Genomic DNA, 17,995 nt, shown 5'->3' on the forward strand with positions numbered 1-17,995 from the left:
ACGCTCCAATTTTGGTTAAAAATCCCCACCCAAACCTTCCAATATTGGTAAAATCCCAACCAAACCCTCCAATTTTGGTAAAAAACCCTGCAACTAAATGCACCAATTTTGGTAAAAAAATCCCATAACCAAACCCTCCGATTTTGGTAAAAAACCCCCTGCAACTAAACGCTCCAATTTTGGTTAAAAATCCCCACCCAAACCTTCCAATTTTGGTAAAATCCCAACCAAACCCTCCAATTTTGGTAAAAAACCCTGCAACTAAATGCACCAATTTTGGTAAAAAAATCCCACAACCAAACCTTCTAATATTAATAAAAGAATTTCAAACCAAACCCACCAATTTTGATAAAAAACCCTGCCACTAAACGCTCCAATTTTGGTAAAAAAATCCACACCCAAACCTTCCAATTTTGGTAAAAAACCAAATAAACCCTCCAATTTTGGTAAAAAACCCTGCAACTAAATGCACCAATTTTGGTAAAAAAATCCCACAACCAAACCTTCTAATATTGATAAAAGAATTGCCAACCAAACCCACCAATTTTGGTAAAAAACCCTGCAACTAAACGCTCCACTTTTGGTTAAAAATCCCCACCCAAACCTTCCAATTTTGGTAAAATCCCAACCAAACCCTCCAATTTTGGTTAAAAACCCTGCAACTAAATGCACCAATTTTGGTAAAAAAATCCCACAACCAAACCTTCTAATATTGATAAAAGAATTGCCAACCAAACCCACCAATTTTGGTAAAAAACCCTGCCACTAAACGCTCCAATTTTGGTAAAAAAATCCACACCCAAACCTTCCAATTTTGGTAAAAATCCCACAACCAAACCCTCCGATTTTCGTAAAAAAACCCCAACAACCAAACCCTCCAATATTGATAAAAGAATTGCCAACCAAACCCACCGATTTTGGTAAAAACCCCTGCCACTAAACGCTCCAATTTTGGTAAAAAAATCCACACCCAAACCTTCCAATTTTGGTAAAAAACCAACTAAACCCTCCAATTTTGGTAAAAAAAGTCCGGAAAAAGGGGCCAGCCACCCCCTGGGCCCAGTTTGGCGCTGACGTCATTAGCAGAACCGTGGTTTTAATTGCAGAAAAGAGGAGAGGCGGGGGGGGTGGCGGGATTGCCCCCCCCCGCCGCTATCTCACCATTTCCCAACCTTCACAAAAACCCCCCCAAAATAATTGGAAAATTCCCCATTTTTTTTTATTCTACTAGTAAAACAGCCGGAGGCCCCGCTGTACAGAACGCTCCCCGCTTCCCCCCGCCCCCCAAAAAACCCCCCCAAACCCCCCGCGCCCCGTCACCGCCGCGGAAGGATCAGACGTTGCCGACGCCGGCGCATGCAGGTTTACCTCCATTTTTTTTTTTTTTTTTTTTTTTTTGGCACGCGTGTGTGTTCGTTTCATTGGTTTTACCTCAATTTTTTCGTTTTTTGTGCCTGTGTGTTCGTTTCATTTGGTTTTACCTCAAATTTTTTTCTTTTTTTTTTTTACACGTGTGTTCACTGCATCATTTTTACCTCAACTTTTTTTTTTTTTTTTTGCGTGCGCGTGTTCATTTCATCACTTTTACCTCAACTTGTCATTTTTTTTGTGCCTGTGTGTGTTCATTGCGTCGTTTCTTCTTCAACTTTTCTTCTTTTTGGCGCGTGTGTTCCTTTTGTCATTTTCACCTCGATTATTTTTTTTTTTTGTGCGCGCGTGCGTGTTCGCTTCGTCGTCGGTTTGTTTTTCCGCCATTTTCCAACCGCTTTTTCGGCCGAATCGTGGCGGCGACGGCTGCAGGGAGGGGTTGGGGGTGGTTTTTTTTTGTTTTTTTTCTGTGTGTGTTTTTTTGTTGTTTTTTTTTTTTTTAGCTGCCACCCCCCCTCACCGCCCACAGTCTCTATTTTTGGATTTGAAATATAAAAAGCCGCAGGTTGATGTTTTTAGCCGCCAGCAGTTTGTTGCACTCGACCGAGTCGACGATGGGCAGCGCCATGTAATCGGTCTCGTTGTTCTCGTTGCTGAAGACAAAATGGTAGATGACGGGGTGGATTTTGACGTCGTCGTAGGGCCCCTCGAGGAGGAGGAAGGAGCACTCCATCGGCGAGTTGATCTTGCTCTTCAGGATGAGCTGGAAGGAGAGGGTGCGCTTGCAGGAGAGGTTGGGGTTGCGCTCGGAGTCGTTGACGCGCGCCTTGAGCACCCAGGTCTGGTTGAGGACGGTGAGACGCGGCGTCTCGTAGTAGAGGCGGGTGATGAAGTCGTCGGTGCGGTACGGGCGGAACTGGACCTCTGCGGAGAGAAAATGGGGGGGTGTGCGTGTGAAAAAGGGGGTGAAATGGCACCCGGCGTCAGCTCAGGGGAGGGTTGTGTGGAAAGGAAAGGGGTGAGGAGGAAACACGAGGGGAAAAAAATTTAAAAATAACAAACAAATGTGAAATACGAAATAAAAAATACGAAAAGAAGATTTGAAAAAGCATGACGTGGGAAATAAAAAGAAGAAAAGAAGACAACCCCCCCCACACACGCAATAGGAAATAAAAAGAAGAAAAAAAGACCAAAAAAAAAAAATGAAAAAGGAAATAAAAATAAGAAAAAAAGACCAAACCCCCCCCCGCACAATAAAAGTAAGAAAAAAAGACCACAAAAATATCATGAAATACTAAATAAAAAATAGGAAAAAAAAAAAAAAGATCAAAAAATCCCCACACAATAGGAAATAAAAAGAAGAAAAAAAGACCAAAGAAACCTCATGAGATAGGAAATAAAAAATAGGAAAAAAGACAAAAAACGCCACACAGTAGGAAATACAGAATACAAAAAAAAGAGAAAAAAAAAACACGAAATAGGAAACGCAAAATACAAAGACACAAACCCCCCACCAAATAGGAAATACAAGATATGAAGAAAAGACAAAAAAGCTCATGAAATAGGAAATAAAAAAGATGAAAAAACAAATATGAAATAAAATATACAAAATACAAAATGAAAAATACCCCACAAATAGAAAAAAAACTCACAAAAAGCAAAAAAAAATTAAAAAAATAAAGCCCCCAAGAAATAAGAAATACAAAAATATGAAAAAATAAAAAATATGAAATAAAAAGTACAATAAAATAGAAAAAACTCTATGAAATATAAAGTTAAAAATACAGAAAAAATAGAAAAAAACCTACAAAATACAAAGTAAAAAATATGGAAAAAATATAAAGCCCCCACGAAATAGGAAATAAAAGATAAAGAATACAAAAAAATAAATATGCAATAAAAAATACAAAATTCAACATCAAAAAACAAAGTAAAAATATAAACCACAAAATAAAAAATAAGAAATACGAAATTAAAAAAAATATACAAAATCCCCCCAAAACACAAAATAAAAAAATTAAATATGAAATAAAAAACAAAACATGAGATAAAAAATACAAAATATGAAATAAAAACCACAAAGAACAATATAAAAAGACAAAAAATTTAAATTAAATAAAAAACAATACAAAGTAAAAAAACAAAACACAAAATAAAAAAAAGAAACACAAAATTAAAAAATTAAATCGAAAAATAAAATACAAAATAAGAAATGCAAAGAAAGAAATAGAAAAGAAAAAATACAAAACAAAAATTAAAAATACAAAATATGACATAAAAAACCAAAATAAAAAATAATAAAAAAATATGAAAAATCAAAAATTAAAAAAATTCCTAAATGAAAAAAAAAATTTTTTAAATCCAAAATAAAAAGATTTGGGGCAGGCAGGAGCAGCCCCGGCCCCACCCTGCAGCGCCAAAGCCGCAGCCGGAGGCCGCTCCCCCTCCCCAGGACACGGCGCGGTGAGAGGAGCCGGTGCCGGCGGGGGCAGCTCCCGGCCACCGGCCACCAAAAGGCTTCACCAGTGTCACCAGCAACCGCCACCATCCCCCAAAACTCCTACCAGTGTCCCACCACGTGCCGGGAGGTTTTACCAGTGTCCCACCATGTGCCAGCAACAGCCATTGGCTGCTGAAAGACTTTACCGGCATCTGGTAACGTGTTGGCCACCACCACCACTTGCCAGGTTTTACCGGTGTCCTACCACGTGCCACCAACCACCAGTTGTCAGTTTTTACCAGTGTCCTACCACGTGCCACCAACCACCAGTTGCCAGGTTTTACCGGTGTCCTACCACGTGCCACCAACCACCAGTTGTCAGGTTTTACCGGTGTCCTACCACGTGCCACCAACCACCAGTTGCCAGGTTTTACCGGTGTCCTACCACGTGCCACCAACCACCAGTTGTCAGTTTTTACCAGTGTCCTACCACGTGCCACCAACCACCAGTTGCCAGGTTTTACCGGTGTCCTACCACGTGCCACCAACCACCAGTTGCCAGGTTTTACCGGTGTCCTACCACGTGCCACCAACCACCAGTTGCCAGGTTTTACCGGTGTCCTACCACGTGCCACCAACCACCAGTTGTCAGGTTTTACCGGTGTCCTACCACGTGCCACCAACCACCAGTTGCCAGGTTTTACCGGTGTCCTACCACGTGCCACCAACCACCAGTTGCCAGGTTTTACCGGTGTCCTACCACGTGCCACCAACCACCACCAGTTGCCAGAAGGTTTTACCATCATCTGGTAACGTGCCAGAAACCGTCTCCAGCTGCCAGAAGGATTTACCGGCATCAGACACGTGCTGGCAACCGCCACCGGCTGCCAAAAGGTTTTACCACTGGCCTATGATGTGCCGGCAACAGCCATCAGGTGCCAAAAGACTTTACCGGCATCTGGCAACGTGCCGGCAACCGCCACCGGCTGCCAGGTTTTACCAGCATCCAACGACATGCCAGCAACCACCACCGGCTGCCGAAAGCCTTTACCATCAGCCAAGAACGTGCCAGTAACCACCATCAGATGCCAAAAAAGTTTTACCAGCGTCCTACAACGTGCCAGCAACTATCACCAACTGCCGAAAGATTTTACCAGCACCCTGTGATGTGCCGGCAACTGCCACCGGCTGCTGAAATGTTTTTTACCGGGGTTCTACAACGTGCCGGCAACCGCCAACAGATGCCAAAAGGTTTTACCAGCACCCCCAGCATGATGGCAACCACCACCAGCTGCCAAAAGACTTCACCAGCAGCCAATAATGTGCCGGCAACTGCCAGAAGTTTTTACCAGGTCCCGTGGCACGCTGGCAACTGCCACTGCCTGATGAAAGGTTCTACCAGTGTCCTACACCGTCCCAGCAACGGCCACAGGATCCAAAAGATGTTACTGGTGTCCCACAACGTGCCGGCAACCACCATCAGATGCCAAAACGTTTCACCATCATCTGATAATCTGCTGGCAACCATCTCCAGCTGCCACAAGGTTTTACCAGCATCAGACAACGTGCCGGTAAAAGCCACCAGGCCCTTGGAGGCTTTACCAGTGTCTGACAGCACGGTGGCAACCGCTACCGGTTGCCAAAAGGTTCTACCAGCGTCCTGTGGCACGCTGGCAACCATCACCAGTTGTCGGAAGGTTTTACCATCATCCGGTAACGTGCCGGAAACCATCTCCACCTGCCAGGAGGTTTTACTGGTGTCAGACACGCGCTGGCAACCGCCACCAGATGCTGGAGACTTTACCAAAGTCTGGCAGCGCACTGGCAACCACCACCAGATGCCAAAAGACTTTACCAGCATCTGGTAACGTGCCAGCAACCGCCACTGGCTGCCCAAAAGATTTTATGTGTTCTACAAGGTGCCGGCAACCACCACTGGCTGCTGAAAGCCTTTACCATCAGCCAAGAATGTGCCGTTAACAACCACCAGATGCCAAAAGGTTTTACCAGCATCCCACAGCGCACTGGCAACCATCACCGGCTGCCAAAAGACTTTACCAGCATCTCATTACGTGCCAGAAAATGCCACCAGCTGCTGAAAGGTTTTACCAGTGTCCTACGATGTGCCAGCAACCACCACCAGATGCCAAAAGATTTTACCAGCACCTGATATCCTGCTGGCAACCACCACCGGCTGCCGAAAGTTCTACCATTGGCCTACGACGTGCCAGCAACTGCCACCAGATGCCAAAATGTTTTACCATCATCCGGTAACATGCCAGAAACCATCTCCAGCTGCCAGAAGGTTTTACCGGTATCAGACACGTGCTGGCAACCGCCACCAGATTCCTGGAGGTTTTACCAGTGTCCTACAATGTGCTGGCAACCGCCACCAGATGCCAAACGGTTCTACCAGTGTCCTACGATATGTCAGCAACCACCACTCGATGCCAAAAGACTTTACCAGCATCCAACAATGTGCCGGCAACCGCCACCGGCTGATGAAAGGTTTTACCCGTGTCCTGTGACGTGCCAGCAACCACCACCAGATGCCAAAAGGTTTTACCAGCACCTGATAACGTGCCGGCAACCGCCACCGGCTGCCAGGTTTTACCATTTTCCTGTGATGTGCCGGCAACTACCACCAGATGCCGAAAGACTTTACCAGCAGCCTGCGATGGGCTGGCAACCACCAGCAGATGCCACACGGTTCTACCAGCATTCTAACGATGTGCTGGCAACGACCATCAGATGCCAAAAGCTTTTACCATTGTCCTGCAACGTGCCGGCAACCACCAACGGCTACCAAAAGGCTTTACCAACATCTGATAACGTGTCGAAAATGGCCACTGGCTGCCCAGAGGCTTTACCAGCATCCAACGACACACCAGCAACCACCACCAGCTGATGAAAGGTTTTAGCAGTATCCTACAGTGTGCCAACAACTGCCACCGGCTGCTGAAAGGTTCTACCAGTGTTCTGCGACGTGCCGGCAACCACCACCAGATGCCAAAAGATTTTACCAGCATCCTACAATGTGCCAGCATCCGCCACCAGCTGCCAAAAGGTTTTACCGTTGTCCTATGACGTGTTGGCAACCGCTACTGGATGCCAAAAGACTTTACCAGCATCCTATTAAGTGCTGGCAACCGCTACCGGCTGCCCAAAGGTTTTACCATTGGCCTACGATGTGCCAGCAACCACCACCATATGCCAAAAGATTTTGCTGTATCCAAGAACGTGCCGACAACCGACTCCGGCTGCCAGAAGGTTTTACCAGCATCAGACGTATGCTGGCAACTGCCACCAGATGCCAAAAGGTTTAACCAGCATCCAATAACGTGCCAGAAGTCACCATCAGATGCCAGAAGGCTTTACTATCACCTGATAACGTGCTGGCAAAAGCCATTGGCTGCCGAAAGGTTTCACCAGCACCCTCCGGCGCGCCAGGACAGACAGACAAGATACGGTTTGGGTAGCAAGGCAGAATTTATTGGGATTCGGCGTACAAACCATCGAGTGAGGCAGCGCAGCCAAACCTCACCGCGAGGCGCAACCGCCGGTGACGCAGCCCGGAGCCTCCCGGTGCGAGGCCGCGGCACCGAGACGCTCCCGGCTGGGCGGTGGCGAAGGCGCCGGGAGCTTGCGGTCGCGGCGTAGGGACCGCGGGCTGGCCGAGCGCACGGGACGGCAGCGCTTCCAGGAGAGAGAGGGAGGGAGAGGAGAGCCCGGCCGGCACAACCTGGACAGAGGAGGGGGATCCGTTATTCCAGCCACACCACATTCCCGTCACTGGGCTTCACCACAGCCCGGCACCGCGGCGTCTCAGCACCGCGCTGCCCGGCTCTACCGGGGCTGAGCCGTGGCACACGGAGAATGCAGGGTCTGGACTGTGGCTTGTGGATTGTGCCGGAAAGTTCCCAGCACAACCCAGTTGCCAAAACGCCTGGGCCGCTCTCACCAGATCCCCGATCACACTCATGATGCCGGGGCGAGCCATACGCCCAGCACCAGTGCCCCTGCTCGTGGCTGAGGGGGAAATCCTTCCCCCCTCCAGCCCCAATTTGCCATTTCCCTCGCTGGTTAATTTGCATCCCGGCGTTTCAAACCAAAACCGTTCTTAGGCGGCTGTTCTAGGCCTGATTTTAACACCGACATACCAAGAAAAGATCCAGCTTACCTGCTTTTGCAGCTTAAACGGGGCTTTTCACCCCTGTTAGCGGCCAAGCGCAGCCGCCGCGGCACCGGCAGCTTTCCGGCGGCTGGGAGAGGGGTTCGGTAAAACCCCTCGGCAAAGCAACAACGGCTGAAGGTGACGGTGAGCGAAGCATCGCCGGTGCTGCTCCAGAACTCGATAAAAACATCCCAGAGAACATCACGTAGTGTTTTGGAGTTTTATACTCGCGTCACGAGGCTGGAAGCTCGAGCCGAAACGCCGCCACGGACTCGGCACCTTTCGCCGTTACCAAATCGATCGCCGCGCGGGGAGAGAAAAAAACCAGCAGCGCCGAAACGGCGTCAGCGCCGGAAGAGACGCGGGCAGAAGGGCCGGGGAAGGCGCCGGCGTGCCGAGGGAGCCATTACCTGTGTAGCCGATCTTCTCGAAGCTGAGCAGGCTGAAGATGCTGTTGTAAAGCTGCATTTCTTTTTTCCTCGTTTGGTCCATTTCGTCTAAAATCTCCATCAGCTCGTTGCCGGTTTTGGTGGGGTGGGTACATTCGGCTTCGTGCACCGTCAGCTCGTGGTAAGGACCCTGCCACGGGCACCCGATCCGCTTGTATTTGCACTGGGTCACTCTGGGGGGTTTAAAAAATTCATGTGAATATTCACCAGATTGGGACGAAACGTGGCCAAAAAAAAAAAAAAATGGTGGACGCGGACATTCCAGTGCTGAGACTCAGGCTTGCCACTGGGTGATTTTTGGGTCTGGAAACACCGGGAGAGACAGAAACGAGGGTGGGAAATCCAGATGTGTTTTACGGCCCGTGGAAAAGCAACCGGAGCGTGCCGGGTTCCCGCGAGGCTAACGGGGCCCGGCGGCACAAGGAAAGAAGGAGGGGGGCTCGCCGTGTGCCAAAACGCTGCCGTGGCCTCCCCCAAATCACCGGCACCTCCGTGGGGAGGTGGGATGCAGGCAGTGGGAGTTTTGGGCTGGGAAAGGGGCCACGGTGCCAACGGCTTCAGCACCAGAGAAACCAGAGGAACCGGAGAAACCCTCGTGCTCGCCACGGGGTCGCCGCGCCGGTAACGCCGGTAACACCATCACCGTGCCAAAGGGAATTTTTTTTACCTGTCCTGGCATTCCTCTTTCTGGTGCCTCTCCAGGAGGGAGCGGGGGAATTGCTGCATGCAAAAGCCGCACTCGGAGGGCAGCTCGCTGACGGCTTTTTCCACGGCCAAGTTGCGGCAACACAAGCTCTTGCTGATCTCGCAGCGGCAATTCGGGCAAGTGGCTTGTTCCTCCTTTAGCCGCGCGTCTGCCAGGAGGTGGATGAAGCAGCCGGCGCACATCAGGTGCCCGTTGGTGCACTGAGGAAGAGGAGGAAGACGGGTCAGAGAAAAATCGCCGCCCCGCCGAGGCAAATTAAAGCCAATTCAGACCTGTTGGTGCTGGAAAAAAACAAAAACAAAAAAATGTTTTGGCCAAAAAACCCCACCCTGGCACACGGCTCCTTGCGGCCGTTTGATCCCAGTACCAGCCCAGACATGTCCCACCCGAGGCATCGCTTCTGTAATTAGGACCGGGTTTGTTTGCCTCGTTTGGGAGGGGCTGGGAAAAGCTTCATCCCAGCTTCCCTCCTCCTCCTCATTTCCAGAATGGAGGGGGGTGAAGCTGCACCCCCCACACCAAACCCTGCGGGATTCGGGATAATCAAAACCAGCCAGTGAGAGGGGAACGGAGTCCCCTGGGAACCAGGAATGAGGGAAATTACACCAAAACACGGACAAGGGGAAAAAAAACACACCCAAACCCACTCCCTGTATCCCCCAGCAATGCGGGGTCCCAAACGTTCCTGGCCGCCACGTTTGCTGGAGTCGAGATTTGGCGAGATCGGCACAAAAATCCCTGCGCCAACCGAGGGAAAGTGGGGAAGAACCAGTGGCGCTGTCAAATCCACTGGGAAGCGGCTGCAAGGGCTTGGAATGCCGGGATGGAACTTGGGGATGCCCGAGCTGGTGCCACTGGGGTAAAAATAATCCAATAAATCTATTTTAGGCCAATTCTGTCATGTTTTGGCGCGGGGTGACAAGAGAGGAGCGTCGTCGGTGTCACCCCGAAGCGCTGGAATCACCGTCCCCTTCCAGCACGTGGGCGCAGTCGCTTTTCCCCTCTGCGCATCCAAAACTGAAATTTTTTAGGGCAAAAAAATCAGTTTAGGGCACGTTTACAACAGCTGGGTGAAACCCTTGAGGTGAGGAAGAGGAGGACATGGGATGCTGCCAGCGGCACCGCAGCGATACCAGCAGCGCCTCAGGCACCGGAGCGATCCCAGTCCGTGCTCCTTTCATCCCAAAAATTGAGGGGAAAGCAACCCCCTGAGTGTAAAAAATAAAATTTTGGAGTTTGCCACAAGGCGACGTCCTGGGAGAATCCATCTTCCTGTAAAACACCGGTGGAGGGGGTGACGGTATCGCCAAATCCATTGGGAGATGCCGGAAAGGGTGGGAGGGGGGTGTGGGAAAACTCCTGATGATGATTTTGGGTGAAAACCCACCTCACAAATCCGGCGGGAAGCCGGAGCGCTCCGGCCTGGAATGCTGTTGCTTCCACAACCGGTTCCTGGAGAAAGGAGGTGGCAGGGGGGATCCCCCCCTCCACCTCCTCAAAATTCCACTGGAATTCCTGCCGGCGGGATAACCGGGAGCTGGTTTTCACCGGGGAAAAAAAAAACTTTAATCCTCGGCCAGGATGGGAAAGGCCTGACCCTGCGCTGGGGATTAGCACCGATCTGCTTACCCAGGACATCCATTGTTCCAACTCCCAAATAAAAAAAAAAATAAAATTTCGGCGTTTCCCTCCTGCCGGGCCCGGAACGCGGCGACTGGGCACGAAACCGGTTGCGCCGCTGCTGAAACTCCCCCTCGAAATATTTTAGGGGCTTGAGCACCCGCAGGCGGGTGGTTAAAAATCCCGCACGGTTTTTAAGCTGCTCAGGACGCCGCCGGTAAAAAAAAAAAAAAAATAAAAATATACCATGAAGAGGGGGTAATAATTAGAGCCACTCGTTAATGCTTCGGCCCTGACGAACCTACTCGACGGTGCAGCGCGGTCGCTCCCGGTTTTAATTACATTGCTCGTCATCGATAATTAAAGGGGGGGGTGGTGTGTCTGGAGGGGGGAAGTGGGGGGATGAGTGAGCGCAGGAGGAGGAGGAGGAGGCTGTGATGAAGGACGCCCCCCCGGCCACGCTCACGGAGCCGGTTTGGCACCCTATGGGTGGGGATTTCACCCCCCCAACGCCGCCCGAGGGGATCCCCGGCACCCCAACTTGGCGGCCATCTTACAGCACATCACCCCCCGCTCCTCCTCCCCAAAATAAACGAAGCAAAGGGGTGTCGTGTCCCCCCCCCGCTCGGCTCTGTCACCGGATATTCTCGGCGTGTGACCGGTGAAGCGTGAGGTCACCGCGGGGTTGACGTTGACCTTCGCGGTGCCGCTGCTTCGGGCTCAACCGTGCGAGCGGCCGCGCCGGCGGCAGGGGGGGGTGTGTGGGGGGGTGTGTGTTTATTTGCCGGTACCGTAGGGTTGACGTCGCCGGTAACGCTGCGGGCAGCGAAATGGCCGGAGGTTTTTTGTAACCGGTTGGCTCTGGTGCTGCCCCCCCACCCCACCTCTGCACCCCCCAAACCTCAAACCCCCACCCCTGGGCCCCCACCAACCTCGCACCCCCCCCCCCGGCACCGGCTCTGGGTAGGGGAATCCCCCCGGGGTGGCACAAACTGGGACAAACTGGGAGCTGGGGGGGGGGGGGACGCTGGAGTCTGCAGGGGTGTTCCTAAGGGGGGAGGGGATTCCTAAAGCCCCCCACCAAGTTGGGGGGGGGGGGGGGGGGGGGCAGGGGAGAGCACCCAGCAGGGTCGGTGGCCAAGGGGATGAGGGGGAAGGGCAAGGTTGGGGGGGCGCTCAGTAGTCCCCAGGGAAAAGCAGATGGAGTGTGGGGGGGGCCGTCCCTGAGGCCATGGGGTGACAGCAAATGATGGGGAGTCCCCCTGGTTTGAGGGGGGGGTGGGGGGAAGCAGAGTGGTCCAGTGGCTCGGCTTGGTGGGGCCACCTGGTCCAAATTAGCAGGGGTCCCCTGGTTTGGGGGGGGGGGGACAGGGGGATCCAGTAGCCTGGTTTTCAGATCCCCTTGGTTTGGGGGGATGGGGGGGTCCAGCGGCCTGGCTTGGGGGGGCCATCCGGTCCAGACTGGGGGGGGGTCCCCTGGTTTGTGGGGGAGCAGGGGGGGTCCAGTAGTCTGGCTTATGGGTCCCCCTGGTTTGGGGGGGGATGGGGGGGCCTGGTCCAGTGGTCTAGATTAGGGGAGTCCCCTGGTATGAGGAGGCCGGGGGGGGTCTAGTGGCCTGACTTGGGGGTCCCCTTGGCTTGGGGGGGGTCCCAGGCATCCATGGCCTGGCTGGAAGTCCCCACCGGGGATGAGGGCAACTGGGGTTGGAGAGGCCTAGGGGGGGTCCAGGGGGGAAGTGGGGGGGCAGTGAGAAGGGAAAAGGGGGAGCCATGACAGGGGACAGCGATGGAGGCGGGGGGGACACACAAATATCAGTGACCAGTGTAGGGGCCACAAAGGCCTGGGGGGGCTTTAACTGACTGGGGGGCCGAGGGGGGTGTCAGTGACCACCAGGGAGGCCCTGGGATGTGGGGGGGTGTCGGTGGCCGGTGAAGGGACAAAGCGGCCCTGAGGAGGGTCTGTGAGGGGGCAAAGTGGCCCCAGCGGGGGCTCGGTGGCCGGTGAAGGGACAAGGCAGCCCCAGGGGGGGTCGGTGAGGGAACAAGATGGCCCTGAGGGGGGGTCGGTGGCCGGTGAGGGAACAAGGCGACCCCGGGGGGGGGAGTCGGTGAGAGGACAAGGCGGCCTCGGGGGGGAGCCGGTGGCCAGTGAGGGGATAAGGCGGCCCCGGGGGGGGTCGGTGGCCGCCGGGGAGGCCCCGTGGGGGGCCCGCGGGGCCCGGCCGTACCTGGTAGACCGAGGCCTTGGGCAGGTCGAGGCAGACGGTGCAGCACAGCACGGAGTAGAGCCGCTCCTCCAGCTTCACGCTGCCCGCCGCCCCCTCGGGCCCAGCCGTCCCCGTCCCCGCCGCCCTCAACCGTTTCTTGGGCGGCGCGTCGGGGTCGGTACCCGCCTCGGCGTGAGGCCGGGCCCCACCGAGCAGCGAACCCGCCTCCTCGGCGCCGCCCGCCTCGCCCGGGCCGCCCGCCACCGCCGCGGGACCGGGGAGGGCCGCGGAAGGGGCGGAGGGGGCGGCCGGGCCCCCGCCGGCCTCACGATCCTCCGCCCCGGACATCATCGCCGCCGCCGCCGCCTCACCCCGCCGCCACCGCCGCCGCCATCTTGGCCACCCCCCCCCCCCAGCTTCCTCGCTAGCTCCGCCCTCCCGGGCCGTCAGGGCTGCAGCCAATCACCGCCCGACGGAGGCGGTACCGCAGCCGAAGCGGCCAATAAGCGATCACGTCGTCACTGTCGCCACGCCCCCTCCTCACCGCCCCCTGCCGAGCCTGGAGTCGCAAACTTGAAGAGCCGGAGCCAGCCCCGCCCCTTCCCTGCGGGGGAGGTGGAGGGGCGGGGCCCGGTGCAACGTCACGACGGGAGAGGGCCAATGGGCGATGGGGCGCCCCAGGGGGCGTGGCCTGGGCGCGGGGGCGGGGCGCGTGGCGGGGAGCTCCCGGGCAGGCGGGCGGGGGGCGCTCCCCAGTGCGGCCCAGTACCCCCTGTGGGCCCAGTGCCCCCAGCCCCAGTGTGACCAGTTCCCCCAGTGCCCTCAACCCCAGTGTGAGGAGAACCCCCGGTGCCCCCCCAGCCCCAGTGTGACCAGTTCCCCCAGTGTCCCCGGCCCCAGTGTGACCAGTTCCCCCAATTCCCCCAGCCCCAGTGTGGCCAGTTCCCCCAGCCCCAGCACAACCAGTTCCCCCAGTGTCCCCAGCCCCAGTGTGACCAGTTCCCCCAGCCCCAGTGTGACCAGTTCCCCCACTGTCCCCAGCCCCAGCACAACCAGTTCTCCCAGTGCCCGCAGCCCCACTGTGCCATGCCACCGCCCCAAGGTGCCACCCCAGGGACCCCCACCCACCCCAGGGTGCTGTGCCAGTGTCCCCTGCCCTAGGGTGCCACCTCAGGGACCCCAGGGTGACACCCTAGTGTGTGTGCGTCCCCCCTAAAGTGCCGCATCAGGGACCCCCACCCCTGGGTGCAGTGCCAGGGACCTCAGGGAGCCACCCAAGTACCAACCCCACCCAGTGATGCCACTAACCGACCCCTCCAGGCGCCCGTTTTGGGGCAGAACCATTCCCCAGACCCCGGCTTTACTGGTCCTGGCTTTACTAGTCCCAGCATGCGAGCACGACTCAAGACTCAACCGCCGCTGAGCTGCTGCACCCTCAGGGCTCGCTCCAGCGCCAGATTCCCGGCCGCCAGCACCCATGGGTGCCCGTTGTACCCGCTCCCGTTTTCCGGTGCCGGTAACAAACAAGCGGCGGCCAGGAGGAGGCCACCCACCGCGCCGGGGCCGTTGGCGGTGAGGACGGCGAGGATGAGGATGCTGCTGGCGGTGAGGAAGGTGACGGCGCTGGCGGCCAGCAGCCGCCCCTCCTCAGGCAGCCGCGCGGCGGCGGGGGCCAACGCCGTGGCCCCCCCCAGCAGCAGGTTGGCAGTGGCCCGGTCACCGCTGAGCCGGTGGAAGCCGAAGGCCACCAAGGGTTGACCCAACATGGCTGAGACCCAAGCGCCGGGCAAGGGGTCGGGGTGGGGGGTCCCGTCGGGGTCCCCACTGGGCCAGAGCGGGTCCAGGGCGTCGCTCGCCGCCGCCAGGGCCTGGAGGAGGAACCCGGCTACTGGCCCGCCGGTCACCTGCCGGGAGAGAGAGGGGACAGGGAGTGAGCGATTGGGTGACACGGCGTGGGGATGGGTGACAGGGGAGCAGATGGGTGACACAGGACCAGCCTGGTGACAGGGGACTGGCTGGGTGACATGGGGTGGGATGGGTGACAAGGGACTGGCTGGGTGACACGGGAGTGGATGGGTGGCAAGGGACTGGCTGGGTGACATGGGAACAGATGGGTGACACAAGGACCAGACTGGTGACAGGGGACTGGCTGGGTGACACGGGAGTGGATGGATGGATGGATGACAAGGGACTGACTGGGTGACATGAGGTGGGGATGGGTGACAGGGGAGTGGATGAGTGAAAAGGGGACTGGCTGAGTGACACAGGGTGGGGATGGGTGACAGGGGATGAGCTGGGTGACATGGGAGCAGATAGGTGACAAGGCGCTGGATGGGTGACATGGAAGCAGATGGGTGACAGACATGAGGCCAGCTGGGTCACAGGGGGACTATCTGTATGACAAGGCCCCATCCAGGTGACAAGTGACCCGCTGAGTGACAGGGGAACTTCTGGGTGACAGGGGGACTGCCTGGGTGACAGCGGCTGGGTGACAGTGGGACTGTCCTGGTGACAGGGGGACTGGCTGGGTGACAGCGGCTGGGTGATATGGGACTGGCTGGGTGACAGGGGACTGGCTGGGTGACAGCGGCTGGGTGATATGGGACTGGCTGGGTGACAGGGGACCATCAGGGTGACAGCGGCTGGGTGATATGGGACTGGCTGGGTGACAGGGGACCATCAGGGTGACAGGGGACCGTCTGGGTGACAGAGCCCCAGCCGGGTGACAAGTGACGCCGTGGGGTGACAGGGGACCGTCCGGGTGACAGCCGTGGGACCAGCTGGGTGACAGGGCCCCACGGGGGTGACAAGTGTCCGGCTGGGTGACAGGGGGACCCTCGGGGTGACAGGGGAGGGGGTGAGGGTGTCGGGGTGTCCCTCCCCACTGACCTGGCGGGCCCGCAGGGCGCAGAACAGGCAGACGGCGCAGAGCAGCGCGTGGGACAGCGCCCAGCCGCACCCCCCGGCGGCACCCATGGGTGGGGGGGTGGGGGGGCACCCTCGGGTTCCGTCCCCGGCGTCCCCGGCGCTTCCGGCCTCCGGGAGCGGCCACAGAGTCGCGGGCTGGAGCGGCGCGGGGGCGGGGCTTAAAGGGCCGGGGGGCGGGAACAAGCTGTGGGCGGAGCTTAAGGGGAGGCGGGCGGGGCTTTAGGGGCAGGCGTGGGGAGGGTGTGGGCGTGGCCGAGAGATGGGCGGGTCCGTGGGCGGGGCGAGGGCTTCAGGCGCATCCCGGGGTGGGGAAGGGGATGGGGGGGGGACACACGAGTGTGTAAGGGTGGGTGAGGGGTGTGCGAGGGGGTGTGTGGGGTGTGTAAGTGCACGTGGGGTGTGCGAGGGGGTGTGTGGGGCGTGCAAGGGGATGTGTGGGGTGTGTAAGTGCACGTGGGGTGTGCAGGGGGGGTGTGTGGGGCGTGCAAGGGGATGTGTGGGGTGTGTAAGTGCACGTGGGGTGTGCGAGGGGGTGTGTGGGGCGTACAAGGGGATGTGTGGGGTGTGTAAGTGCACGTGGGGTGTGCAGGGGGGGTGTGTGGGGTGTGCGAGGGGATGTGTGGGGTGTGTAAGTGCACATGGGGTGTGCAGGGGGTGTGTGGGGTGTTCGAGGGTGGGTGAGGGGATTGTGTTGGGTGTGCAAAGGCATGTGTGGGGCGTGCGAGGGTGTCCGTGGGGTGTGTAAGTGCATGTGGAGTGTGCAAGGGGGTGTGTGGTGTGTGTGAGGGTGTGCGTGGGGTGTATAAGTGCACGTGGGGTGTGCAAGGGGGGGTGTGTGTGTATGGGGGGTTGCGTGAAGGTGTGTGTTGGGTGTGCAAGGGTGTGCGTGGGGTGTAAGTGCAGGTGAGGTGTGCAAGGGGGTGCAAGAGGGTGCATGGGGTGCACAAGAGCGTGGGCTAGGTGTGCAAGGGCATGTGCAAAGGGGTGTGTGTGGCATGCAAGGGTGGGTGAGGGGTTTGTGTGGGGTGTGTAAAGGCAAGTATGGGGTGTGCAGGGGGTGTGTAAGAGCACGTGGGGTGTGCAAGGGGCTGTGGGGGGTGTGCACATGTGTACAAGGGTGTGCAGAGAGGTGCATGGGGTGTGCAAGAGTGTGTGTAGGGTAAGTGCACGTGGGGTGTGCAAGGGTGAACAAAAATGCGTGTGGGGTGTGCCAGGGTGTGTGCACGGGGAGTGTGGCTGTACAGGTGTGCACAGGGAGTGTGCAAAGGCCTGTGAGCACCATCTGAGCGTGCACATGCGCGTGTCACCGTGCAGGTGTGAAGGCGGTGTGTGAAGGTGTCCGGGGGGTGTGCCAGGGTGGGGGCTGGGCACAGGGTGTCCCTGGGACCACGGCGAGGGTCCAAGTGTGAGTGTGACACAGGCGGTAGGAGGGGGGGCACACCTGCCCGCACACACGTGTGTGACGGGGCCCATAAGGCTTCTCCCAGCATTGGGGTCCTGGGAACTGGAGTGAGTCTGGGGGGTGTGATGGGGGCTGAAAAGATGGACACAGGGAACATGTCATCCCAACGCATCCATCCCATCCATCCATCCATCCATCCATCCATCCATCCATCCATCCCATCCATCCCATCCATCCATCCCATCCATCCCATCCATCCATCCATCCATCCCATCCATCCATCCATCCATCCATCCATCCCATCCATCCCATCCATCCCATCCATCCCATCCATCCATCCCATCCCATCCATCCCATCCATCCATCCCATCCATCCATCCCATCCATCCCATCCATCCCATCCATCCCATCCATCCCATCCATCCATCCCATCCATCCATCCCATCCATCCCATCCATCCATCCATCCATCCATCCATCCCATCCATCCCATCCCATCCCATCCATCCCATCCATCCCATCCATCCCATCCATCCCATCCCATCCATCCATCCATCCCATCCATCCATCCATCCATCCCATCCATCCCATCCATCCATCCATCCATCCATCCCATCCATCCCATCCATCCCATCCCATCCATCCATCCATCCATCCCATCCATCCATCCATCCATCCATCCATCCCATCCATCCATCCCAT

The 17,995-nt window shown here is 56.4% G+C and overlaps 2 protein-coding genes across 2 annotated transcripts in view; one reads left to right on the top strand and one right to left on the bottom strand.

Moving 5' to 3' along the window:
• Positions 1–1,527: 1,527 nt before the first annotated feature.
• On the bottom strand, positions 1,528–13,366 carry ZFTRAF1 (zinc finger TRAF-type containing 1). Its single transcript, XM_074898304.1, has 4 exons — positions 12,986–13,366; positions 9,099–9,337; positions 8,393–8,604; positions 1,528–2,292 (listed from the first exon to the last, which is right to left on the bottom strand). Exons 1-4 carry the CDS (start codon positions 13,313–13,315, stop codon positions 1,901–1,903), a joined length of 1,173 nt encoding a protein of 390 aa, XP_074754405.1. The 5' UTR covers positions 13,316–13,366; the 3' UTR covers positions 1,528–1,900.
• A 793-nt stretch (positions 13,367–14,159) lies between these two features.
• FOXH1 (forkhead box H1) overlaps positions 14,160–17,995 on the top strand; it is a 14,605-nt gene continuing 10,769 nt past the window's right edge. Inside the window, exon 1 of the mRNA XM_074901122.1 lies at positions 14,160–14,645. Coding sequence (XP_074757223.1) covers positions 14,354–14,645 — 292 coding nt within the window. The 5' untranslated portion in view covers positions 14,160–14,353. The remainder of the gene's footprint in view (positions 14,646–17,995) is intronic.

This window comes from Athene noctua, chromosome 2 (genome assembly GCF_965140245.1).
Source record: "Athene noctua chromosome 2, bAthNoc1.hap1.1, whole genome shotgun sequence".
Lineage (NCBI taxonomy): Eukaryota > Metazoa > Chordata > Aves > Strigiformes > Strigidae > Athene > Athene noctua.

Excerpts from the sequence above, each read along its gene's own strand:
- ZFTRAF1 (XM_074898304.1), bottom strand. The coding sequence starts at position 13,315 with ATGATGTCCGGGGCGGAGGATCGTGAGGCCGGCGGGGGCCCGGCCGCC. Across the intron at positions 9,338-12,985 it reads CCAAGGCCTCGGTCTACCAG|TGCACCAACGGGCACCTGAT; the intron begins GTACGGCCGGGC and ends CCTCTTCCTCAG. Across the intron at positions 8,605-9,098 it reads AAAGAGGAATGCCAGGACAG|AGTGACCCAGTGCAAATACA; the intron begins GTAAAAAAAATT and ends TAAACCCCCCAG.